At 33.6% G+C, this 12,386-nt stretch overlaps 1 protein-coding gene across 3 annotated transcripts in view; it reads right to left on the bottom strand.

The window, feature by feature from the left end:
- The window catches only part of CFAP47 (cilia and flagella associated protein 47), an 886,918-nt gene that overhangs the window by 177,069 nt on the left and 697,463 nt on the right, over positions 1–12,386 (bottom strand). For all 3 annotated transcript variants that reach the window (XM_016433371.2, XM_007493353.3, XM_056826272.1), the window contains 2 exons: positions 7,391–7,550; positions 4,291–4,385 (listed from right to left, as the gene is read on the bottom strand). In XM_016433371.2, coding sequence (XP_016288857.2) covers positions 4,291–4,385; positions 7,391–7,550 — 255 coding nt within the window. The remainder of the gene's footprint in view (positions 1–4,290; positions 4,386–7,390; positions 7,551–12,386) is intronic.

Genomic DNA, 12,386 nt, shown 5'->3' with positions numbered 1-12,386 from the left:
AGCTAATGGGAAGGAGGGCATCACTAGTAAATGGAGTAACAAGAACAGGCACATGTAGGAAATGGGACTTGAAATGGGATTTGAAAACAGGGATTCCAAGAGGCAGAAAGGTTGAGGGAGAGGAATGATGCATGATAATCCTAGAAACATAACTTGAAGCCAAGTTGTGAAGAGCTTTCAATCAGCATTAAAGCAGTTTGTCTTGGTCCTAGAAACCATAAGGAGTCACTGGAGTGAGGGAGTGACTACAAGCAAGTCACTTAGTCAGGTGGGGTCTGGGCTTTAGTATACATGTGTGTAGATATGGGGGGGGGCGGGTAGAATGGCAAAATTTGGAATGCTAGATGTATGGATTGAAGCAAGTGGAGAATCAAATATGATTCTAAGATTGTGAATAGTGGTGACAAGGATGAGCATGTCTTCTGCAGAAAGAGGGAACTGCCTGCACTACCACCACCACCACCACAACAGCTAGCATTCCTGTAGTACTATAAGGTTTGCAAAACATAATTATTAATATTATTTTATCCTCAGGATCATGTTACTCTCTTAGTATTTTTAAAATTTTAATAAAAACACTCTTCACTAGCATCTCAGTGCTTACCAAATAAAATGTAAAATGCCTTAGATAATCTGACTCATACCTAAATTTCTAGCCACATTCACCATGTCCTATTACATGAGATGATAAAGTATAATGCATCATTGTTTATACTTACCCTTACTTCTCCTGCTGTCTCCATGCCTTTGTAAACTGTATTGTTTGGATTATTCACTCACTTATACCATTTTCTCTTGCTCCTACTAAATATTATTTCAAAACACATTAAGGTACTTTCTTCTACATAATGCCTTCTCTATTCCTCCCAGATCAAAGTGATCACTCTCCCCTTTGAATCAATTCTTTTTATGTGCTATTTTGCACATAATCATTTTCTAAACTGTAAGTAGTTATTTGTGATTATAACATATAACCACATAAGATTAAAAACTATTTGGTAATAGGGATTAGATGCTGATATTTTATCTTTTTTATCATTAGTATTTAGTATTGAACCTTGCATATAGAATGAACTTAATAAATGTTGAATTAAACTTTAAAACAACAGATAATATTTTGATGCAAATTATTGGGAAAGTAAAAAATAGAGAGGGAGCTAGAAAGTTTTTGAGCCATGATTAGTTTCACTACCTTAAGTTATTAAAATGGAAATGAGTACACTGAAAATTATAATTAGTATTATGCCACTGATCTTGTCTTCTCAAATTTTAGACAATCTGAATATTAAAAATACAATTTTTATTCATTCCCAATGAGTTGTTTCTTTTATATTATTCATCTCCAAGTGAGTAGTTACTTCAAGAACTATAGTTGCTATATTGTCAATGGGGAAACACAAATCAGAATGTTCAAACTATCAAGTAATTAGAGCTGGAAGAGATCCTATTGACCAGCCTGTTTAATGAATACCAGAAAAATAATCTTTACTACAGTGATCTGACAATTGGTCACTGAGCTTCAGCTTATTGGTTTCCAATGGTAGAGAAGTCACTATTTAGAGAGTCACATAGCCATGGAACAGTTTTAACTGTTAAGTTTTTTTTCTTCATATCATGTCTAAATTTTCTACTCATTGTTCTTGCTTTTTGTCTCTGAATTTTTAAAAAAAGCAACTATGTTATATTATAATTCTTCAAGACTTCAATGTATAAATTATCTCATCATTACAAGTATTCTCTCCATAATCAAACAATCAAACAATAAGCATTCAATAGGTGCTAATTATGTATTAGTCACTCTACTGGTTGCTAGAGATATAGAAAAAAAAAAAGAAATGGTTCTTGCTTTAAAGAAATTTACATTAGAAGGAACCAATGTGCACAAATATAAGTAAATATAAAAATGTACAAAGTAAATATAAAGTAATTAAATGAGTGAAATACTCTCAGCTGAAGGGATTAAGACACATCTCTTGCTTGAGGTATGTGTGAAGTAAGCTTTGAAGAAATTTGGGAATTTTAAGAGGCCGTAGACTCTCTAAAAATCATGGAGATAGGAAATAATGGAATGTTGCATGCAGGGACAATTAAAAAGGTCAGGATGGCTAGATCACAGGGTGTATGAAGGGAAGTAATATGTAATAAATCTGGAAAGTCAGGCTGAAGCCAAATTGTGAAGGACCTTAAATGCCAAAAAGGGAAGTTTTTATTTTATTCTAGAGGCAATAAAAGGCAATGATAGAGTTTACTGAGCAAAGTAGCATGTTCACATCTGTTACTTTGGCAGCTATATGGTAGTCATAGTAAAAATGGGAAGGGCTTAGGGAAAGTGGATTAATTAGAAGGTAATTTTAAGTATTCAAGTGGTAGGTGTTGAAAGGGGGGGAAAAGTTGGCTGTAGTGTAGAAGGATATTTTACATTCTAGAGATATTGTGGAGACCAAATCTAAAGGCTTACGCAATTGATTGGATTCGAAGGTTGATCAATCATTTAGTCACAGAAACTCATGATGATGATGATGATGACAATGGATGATAGATAGATAGATAGATAGACAGACAGTCAGACAGGTAGATAGAAAGATGTGTGTATGTATGTATATGTATAAAATGATAGGCAGTTCTGAGAATATCCCTTCCACGTGTGCAGTGGCATAATGGCAGTGATAAAATGGTGGATAAGGAAGCAAATAGTGCTAAAAACCAACTCCAGGATCAAATATAAAATCCTTTTTGGCATATACATTTCTTTATAAAGTGTTCTTCCTTTTCATTCTTCTCAGTTTCATATTACTGCAACACATGTACACTGCAAAATCCAGTGAAACTATCTTCCTTTGTATTTATTAAACAAGACACTCCATCTCCATACCCTGAACATTTTTTTTTTGGGGGGGGGGGCTCTTCCCTTTGCCTAGAGTGCTCTTATTCCTCATCTTTGCATCCTGGTTTTCCTAACTTCCTTCAAAGTCCACCTAAAATTTTACCTTCTACAGGAAACATTTCCTGATTCCCTTAAATTCTAGTGCCTTCCTTCTGTTGATTATTTTCAATTTATACTGTATATAGCTCTGTCTTATCTCACTTATTAGATTATGAACTCTTTAAGTACAAGAAATGTTTGTTTTTGTTTTTACCTTTCTTGGTATATTCACCACTTAGCCCAATTCCTGGAACATAGGAATTTAATAAGCGTTTCCTTTCTGCTTGACTGACTAATAAATTCTCAGGTCTTTTAATGTATCAGTGTTGAAATAAATAGAGGCCACCAGGATTCTGCTTAATTATTATGAAAAGAACTAATGTTCAAAGCAACATAACAAAAATCTCTTGGGGAGACAGGCATATAGAGAGTCAGAGACAGACAGAGACAAAAACAGAAAGAAGGGAGAAGAAGAGGAGGAGGAGAATGAAGTGAATAAATTTAACTAATATTTCCATTAGTATTCTCTGGCATTATAAAAAAAGTTGCATATTCTGAGTCCTCTGTATCTTCCAAGAGGTGACTTTTCTTTGCATTTTTATAACAGACTGTCTACAGCAAAATAAATAAAAAAGTAAATGACAGTAGCAACCTCTATTTTTGCACACTAATTTTTCCATGTGAAAGGATATGTAAAAATCATATATAGTTTAATGCTAGATTGTTTTAGATTGTTCAATTCTTCATGAATTCTTTCATCTAAGGAAAAATGTCTTTATTTAAAGGAAACATTAACAACAAAGCTCTCAGAAGACAGGGGAAAATTGTTTGTGTTTTATTACATTATTTTAATCTGATGACCATAGATTGTAAATTCTAAACTGATATTCATCACTATAGAGAATAAGAAGTAAATTATTTTTTCCTGAGTAAAAAGGGAAAAAATTCTAACTCACTTGAAAAGACAACTGATGGTAATTTAGTGCCTTTGTGCTTGAAAGATTTGCTTTCACCACAAAAAAAAAATTCTCCATCCTCATATTAAAAATTACTACAAGTAAATCAAATGGTATAGTTATTTGTCAAATGGATTTCTAATCAGAAACAATTTTAATTAAAGTTATATCGCACAATAAAAATGACTGATATGTTTCTTAGTAGAATATTTTTTTAAAAGAGGAAGAGTAAAGACAGATATTTTGATGTAGTGGAAAGAGAACTGAACTACATCTCAAGAAGGCTGAATTTCAGTTCCAGCACTGGAAAAGTAATTAGCAGTGTCATTCTAGAATCAATTTACTATTTATCCTCTGTAAGACTGAAGGCCAAGACTAAAACTCTATTCGTTGATAATGTAACATACATACCTTGGTGTGTTTTAGGAGGTGGGGCTATTGGTATTCCTTTAATGGGGTATTCCCAAAGTATGTGGCTGATATCTCCATTTTTTGTTCTTTTCAAGCTATTCAAATATGCAAATTTTAAAGTTAAAATGCTAGAAAAAGAAAATTTCTGCTAGTAAGTCAGTCCACTACATAATTATTTAATTAAATTATATTTTAGTTTAAACAAGGAAAATAATTTTAGGAAAATGTATATTTGGAATTAACTTTTTGGACACATTTTATTTTTGCAAAATACTGCTAAGTGAAACTTAGTGAATTAAGATACATTACAAGGAAATACATGGTAATTGTAATCAGAATTAGTATATTAGCAGTTATAACCTGGTCCATCCTGGGATTGGAGTTGCAGAGTGGTGGGAAGAAGAAAGGATTGTTATTAAAAACAAGTTCCATTGAGGTAATAACAAGAAACTGTTTTTAGAAAGACCAAATGGTATACTTAAGATCAATGCTTTTTGTACTTTTGTCAAAGTTGATAAAATATGTTGCTTAAGCGATTACATAAAAGGGGTGGAAAGTTAAAAGTTCTTCTGTAGCCTCATTGAAAGATCTTTAGAAGAGCTATAATTATCCATCTAGTTTGTCATGTTTTTCTAGGAAATTCAGATAAAAATGGTCCTGGGATAAGTGGTTATGTTGCTATTCCACACATTTGAAAGTTAGATAAATATCTTCCATTCATAATTAAGTAAAAATAGTATCATAAGCTAATGGAATTGTATATCATCTTTTCTAGGCTCAATTCATTGAAAGCATCATTTGGACAGCAAGTAACAAAAAGGAAAAAGGGCACTATTTTGATTTCTACTGATGAGTGTTTATATTTAGGGAGATTTCCTATTTCACATAATTTGGAGATTAGTAGTATAAAAACCTCATTATTAAGTATTTTGGGGATCAAAGTTATATCTAGATGATTGTGGACAATTTTTTTTCATTATAATGCTATTTCCAGTTGTTAATTTATTAGAATCTAGAGGCTATTTTGGGGTCTATATTTTTAGTACAGAGATTCATTGTCTATTAATATATGAAAGTTATCCAACACTTCTGATAACTCTTTGTATCTTGGTAAATATTTGGTAGTTCTGGTCTTATAACCTATGGTGTGGTGTTTCACGGTTACTCCCATTTCCTTAATCCTCCCATATTAATTCAGAGATCTGGAATCTAGGAGGAAGCTAGGTGGCTCAGTGAATAGAGGCAGGCCTGGAGAAGGGAGGTCCTGGGTTCAAATTTGACCTTAGATACTTCCTAGCTGTGTAAACCTGGGCAGGTCACTTAACCCTCATTGCCTAGCCTTCACTGCTCTTCTGCCTTAGAACTAATTTTGAATATAACATGGAAGGTAAGGGATATAAAAAAGGGGAGGTGGGATCTAGAAAATTTAGAAAAATCTGCTGGGATTTCTGGTAGAAATGAATCTAGAACACAAATGCCATGAGAAACACCACCATTCCTAGAAATAAATATTTATGATTCATACATTTGTTGAATGCTTCTTTGATCATTTATTGTTAATTGAGTTTATGTTTATTATTATTATCCAGGAAACAGTTTTGCAGAAGCCTACTCCCTCCATGTTTTTTTTTACTAGATTACTTCAAATCAAGCCCCCTCTGCCTCCATGTGACTCTTGGTACTGGTGTCAAAATTCTCATCAGCTCTAGACCAGAACCTCAAAACCTGTAGAGGAAACTTTACAGAGTTCTACAAAGTCAAATAATAATGCCATTTTCAGGGATCTTTCTTTTATACATTATTCTGATATAATTGGTATTTGTTCAATATATTCTAACCACCCTGATCCTTTCTCTCTATCTTGAAACACCCTTTATTTTTAGTCATACTCATCAGAGTAGGCATTCCTCCTCCTTTATAATTTTCACCCCTCTCCATGAGGCCTCAGTGCCATCCCTACTTACCTGCTCTAAGTCTATTAACTAAATCAATGTCTCTATCTGGCTATCTTTAACTTCCCTATGGACTGTTGGAAGTCAGCAACCCTGCCTTCCTTTTAATATATACAATCCAGTAGAAACTTGTGGAAAGACAAGAGGTTTATTATCTAAGTTAGGCAACTAAAATGCAAAATAAAAAGGAAGGGTGAAACTGCATTAGAAAATGAAGAATTACACTGGGGAGATATGTTGAAGGAAGCAAAATGATATTTCTAACAATTTTTTAAACTTAAGGAATGGCCCTAGTCTGATTTTACTGTTTCCCAGAAGAACCCTTCATAGTGCCTTACATATGATCTTAAGATTGTTGAATAGTCTTTATCCAGAGTATCTAGCTAAAGACTAGGTTAGCCTCCTAAGGAAAGTACCTGAATGGGATTTCTGATGACAATTTAATGGACCAAAGAATTTCAATTGTAGAAAAACAGTGAATGGAAACAAAAACATGATGGAAACTATGAAAATTGGACAGAAGAAGAAAGCAAATATTTATTTTAATTTAAGTTTTCTCATACTTCTCTCCAAATTTTTGACAATAGGAAGGAAAATGCATAATTATTTTAGTCATGAATTTGGGAAATATATTTTCTTTTAGGTATAACCAGAAATTTAGGGAGTTAAGTGGGTTTAAAGAAGCCAATAGAAAAGTACCTTCTAAAAGGCATTACTCAATAGTCATGACATCTCTTGGTCATACATACTTTGTATAATGAGATCTCTTTACTTTTTCTACACTGTTGCCAAATTTCTTGATTTATATTATCCATATGATTTTGAATTGAATACTAGCCATTGGTCACATTCAACTTGTATTCAACACCATCTCTTGTTAACTTGCAACTCAGTCACATTACTTGCTAATTCTATGCAAGCTTGACATTTAAAACTCTGGCTCACAATTCAACCAAGCTAAATATGTGAGTATCAAATCCCTTTTCTCCTCTGCCTTTCATAATTTTTTCTAACATGGAATTAAAATGCATCCCTTTCACAGACTGGCATATAATTTTGTTTCTGATTTATGTTAATACAATGGAATATGTTATATAAAGGAAACAGAAATACTGTTAACAGAAAAAAAAATTCCTTATTTAAGTTACCTTTGCAGACCTGGGCCCAATTCTTCTGGGTTATCATAAGGCCAGTATTCACCATTTGCCCTCACTATCTGGACAATCACCTTTGCTTCATACAATTTCATAATATGAGGAACAAATAACACAGGAATGTCCAACGTTCCTTTAGGAGGTAATGGTATTTCTGTAAAATAAAATATCCTTTTGATGTAAAAATGAATAAAATAAATAGCTAAATGAAATTAAACAATAACTCAAATGCTTTAGGCTTTAAATAGATATATTAAAGTAATTTTAAAACATAAAAGAAATTATGTTAAATAATTTCACTCAAAGAAGTTGACTTTTGTGCAATTCTCTTGAAAAATGCATATTGGCCTAAGGCAGCACATTTTTTCCAGGAGGAGCTGAGGAAGTGCAAAAGGAAGTACTGGTATATCCCCTAAAAATGATTTCCAGAGCTTGTGGGTTTTCTCAAGATTGAGGAAAGTTTAAAAATAGATTTCTTCTAAGGTAATAAACTCATGACCATAATTATTCAGCTTAGTTAAGCCTCTTTAGAAGATCTGAGATAGTGGTTATGTTTGGTGGCTAATCGACCGATTATTATTTAGAGTCTAATCATTCTGTATAATTAATTCATTTTCTCTTTTTAGGACTAAAATTATCTATCAAATAAAGCCTTCATTTCTCAAGGAACCTTCAAATGTAGTCAATTTCTACTTTGAAAATACAGGAACAAGTTTCTTGTGATTGTGAGAAGGCAGAATGATGAAGAGCAGTCTTATGTTCTATTAGGTAGTGGAAGGAACTTAGAGATCAAAATAATGAAAAGCTTTAAATAATAATGGGGGCTTTTAATGGAAAGAGAAGTTCAATACTCTCCAAAACAAAGATCTTTAATTTCATTTTGAGGTGATTGCAATCAGTTCATCTCTTCTACATAACAGGTAAAATTTTTTTCCTTGTGCTTTTTGAGAAGATAAAAATGTTTGCAAAATCATTTTGCCTTAGAAGAATCAATTCAATTACACAATTTCCAGCACACCCCTCACTCTGACTTCATTTTCCTTTCCTTCTCACATCAACCCTGTGATTAGTCAATTAAACAGGATACTATCCTCTATTCATGAATCCTTCACCCTCTTGCAACATTTCTGCCTATTCCAATACTTACCCCTAAATTACTACCACATCCAATCTCACCTTCACAATGCTGACCAAAACTAAGGGAAATATATAACTGTACTAATTGGATACATTACAAATTCATATTTTCTCAATTCAGTTGAGCCCTGTCCACATGCAACAAGGCAATCTATTTTTTCATCAATAAATTCCCTAATAAAATAAATTCTATTTCTTATCTTCTTTTTTCTACTCTTTGCTCTTCAAACTTCATCTACTTTCTTTTCTTCTCATTCTCTCAGCTGAGGACCTGGCCTCCTATTTCACTGAAAAAATTGAGGTCATATTCATTGAGTTCCTTATTCTCCTTTTCTCTTTATCTGAAAACTTCTTGACATCAGCCTACATCCTTTCCTTTTTCACCCCATTACTATCAGTGAGGTGATTCTTCTCACCAAAGTTAATGCCACTTACCTAAAAGATTGTGTTCATCATACCCTCTAGCTGTAGCTTCTATCTAACACTCTATCCTCTCTTCTTTCTAGTCATTCTCTGCCTTGGTTATTTCATCAGCTCCCGCTTATCTATCTATCTATCTATCTATCATCTACATATTGTATTTCACCTATGAATATGTGCATATATGTGTGTGGTGGTGGGGTATTGGAACAGCAAGGTAACAGTAGATAGAGCACTGAACTTAGAATCAGGAAGACTTATGAGTTCAAATCCAATCTGAAACATTTTCTAGCTGTGTGACCCCAAACATATTACATATTTGTCCAAGATTCCTCATCTGTAAAAATAAAATAGGCTGGAAAAAGATATGGCAAACTACTCCATTATCTTTGACAAGAAAACTCCAAATGGGTCATGAATATTCAGATGTGACAAAATGACCAAATAACAAAAATATTTGTGTAACTCACAGATCTATGTGTCTAGTCCCATTATTTCCCTAGAGCTTTAGATCCTGTGCTAACAACTATCTATTCAATATTTTTAAAGGGATGTCTTAGAGACATCTCAAACACAACATGTCCAAAACATAACTCAATATCTCTGCCTCAACCCACTCTTTGTCTAAATAGCCCCCTTTTTCTGTCTGAGGTATCATCATTCTTCCAATCTCCCAAATTCATAGATTCAGTATTGAATGTTATTTCTTATTCTCTTTTACTTCATGTACCAAGTCATTTGCTATATCTTTACAAATCTTTTAATCTCCCCACATCTCTCATATCTCCCCCCTCTGCCTACTCACATATACACTTATTTTGTTCAGTTAGTTAGTCAGCAGGTACTTTTTTTTTTACTATGTGTTTTACTCTAATAAATTCAGCCCATCATCACTTATATGTATATGTATATGTATATGTATATGTATATGTATATGTATGTATATGTATATGTATATATATGTATATATATATATATATATATATACTGTGTATTGGCTCCAAGGCAGAAGAGTGGTAAGGGCTAGGCAATGGGGGTCAAGTGACTTGCCCAGGTTCACACAGCTGGGAAGTGGCTGAGGCCGGATTCGAACCTAGGACCTCCCACCTCTAGGCTTGGCTCTCAATCCACTGAGCTACCCAGCCGCCCAATCCACTGAGACCATAATTATTCAGCTTAGTTAAGCCTCTTTAGAAGATCTGAGATAGTGGTTATGTTTGGTGGCTAATCGACCGATTATTATTTAGAGTCTAATCATTCTGTATAATTAATTCATTTTCTCTTTTTAGGACTAAAATTATCTATCAAATAAAGCCTTCATTTCTCAAGGAACCTTCAAATGTAGTCAATTTCTACTTTGAAAATACAGGAACAAGTTTCTTGTGATTGTGAGAAGGCAGAATGATGAAGAGCAGTCTTATGTTCTATTAGGTAGTGGAAGGAACTTAGAGATCAAAATAATGAAAAGCTTTAAATAATAATGGGGGCTTTTAATGGAAAGAGAAGTTCAATACTCTCCAAAACAAAGATCTTTAATTTCATTTTGAGGTGATTGCAATCAGTTCATCTCTTCTACATAACAGGTAAAATTTTTTTCCTTGTGCTTTTTGAGAAGATAAAAATGTTTGCAAAATCATTTTGCCTTAGAAGAATCAATTCAATTACACAATTTCCAGCACACCCCTCACTCTGACTTCATTTTCCTTTCCTTCTCACATCAACCCTGTGATTAGTCAATTAAACAGGATACTATCCTCTATTCATGAATCCTTCACCCTCTTGCAACATTTCTGCCTATTCCAATACTTACCCCTAAATTACTACCACATCCAATCTCACCTTCACAATGCTGACCAAAACTAAGGGAAATATATAACTGTACTAATTGGATACATTACAAATTCATATTTTCTCAATTCAGTTGAGCCCTGTCCACATGCAACAAGGCAATCTATTTTTTCATCAATAAATTCCCTAATAAAATAAATTCTATTTCTTATCTTCTTTTTTCTACTCTTTGCTCTTCAAACTTCATCTACTTTCTTTTCTTCTCATTCTCTCAGCTGAGGACCTGGCCTCCTATTTCACTGAAAAAATTGAGGTCATATTCATTGAGTTCCTTATTCTCCTTTTCTCTTTATCTGAAAACTTCTTGACATCAGCCTACATCCTTTCCTTTTTCACCCCATTACTATCAGTGAGGTGATTCTTCTCACCAAAGTTAATGCCACTTACCTAAAAGATTGTGTTCATCATACCCTCTAGCTGTAGCTTCTATCTAACACTCTATCCTCTCTTCTTTCTAGTCATTCTCTGCCTTGGTTATTTCATCAGCTCCCGCTTATCTATCTATCTATCTATCTATCATCTACATATTGTATTTCACCTATGAATATGTGCATATATGTGTGTGGTGGTGGGGTATTGGAACAGCAAGGTAACAGTAGATAGAGCACTGAACTTAGAATCAGGAAGACTTATGAGTTCAAATCCAATCTGAAACATTTTCTAGCTGTGTGACCCCAAACATATTACATATTTGTCCAAGATTCCTCATCTGTAAAAATAAAATAGGCTGGAAAAAGATATGGCAAACTACTCCATTATCTTTGACAAGAAAACTCCAAATGGGTCATGAATATTCAGATGTGACAAAATGACCAAATAACAAAAATATTTGTGTAACTCACAGATCTATGTGTCTAGTCCCATTATTTCCCTAGAGCTTTAGATCCTGTGCTAACAACTATCTATTCAATATTTTTAAAGGGATGTCTTAGAGACATCTCAAACACAACATGTCCAAAACATAACTCAATATCTCTGCCTCAACCCACTCTTTGTCTAAATAGCCCCCTTTTTCTGTCTGAGGTATCATCATTCTTCCAATCTCCCAAATTCATAGATTCAGTATTGAATGTTATTTCTTATTCTCTTTTACTTCATGTACCAAGTCATTTGCTATATCTTTACAAATCTTTTAATCTCCCCACATCTCTCATATCTCCCCCCTCTGCCTACTCACATATACACTTATTTTGTTCAGTTAGTTAGTCAGCAGGTACTTTTTTTTTTACTATGTGTTTTACTCTAATAAATTCAGCCCATCATCACTTATATGTATATGTATATGTATATGTATATGTATATGTATATGTATGTATATGTATATGTATATATATGTATATATATATATATATATATATATACTGTGTATTGGCTCCAAGGCAGAAGAGTGGTAAGGGCTAGGCAATGGGGGTCAAGTGACTTGCCCAGGTTCACACAGCTGGGAAGTGGCTGAGGCCGGATTCGAACCTAGGACCTCCCACCTCTAGGCTTGGCTCTCAATCCACTGAGCTACCCAGCCGCCCAATCCACTGAGACCATAATTATTCAGCTTAGTTAAGCCTCTTTAGAAGATCTGAGATAGTGG

This window comes from Monodelphis domestica, chromosome 4 (assembly GCF_027887165.1).
Source record: "Monodelphis domestica isolate mMonDom1 chromosome 4, mMonDom1.pri, whole genome shotgun sequence".
Lineage (NCBI taxonomy): Eukaryota > Metazoa > Chordata > Mammalia > Didelphimorphia > Didelphidae > Monodelphis > Monodelphis domestica.
Note: the sequence above shows the minus strand (reverse complement) of the source record. Positions and strands in the feature narration are given on the sequence as shown.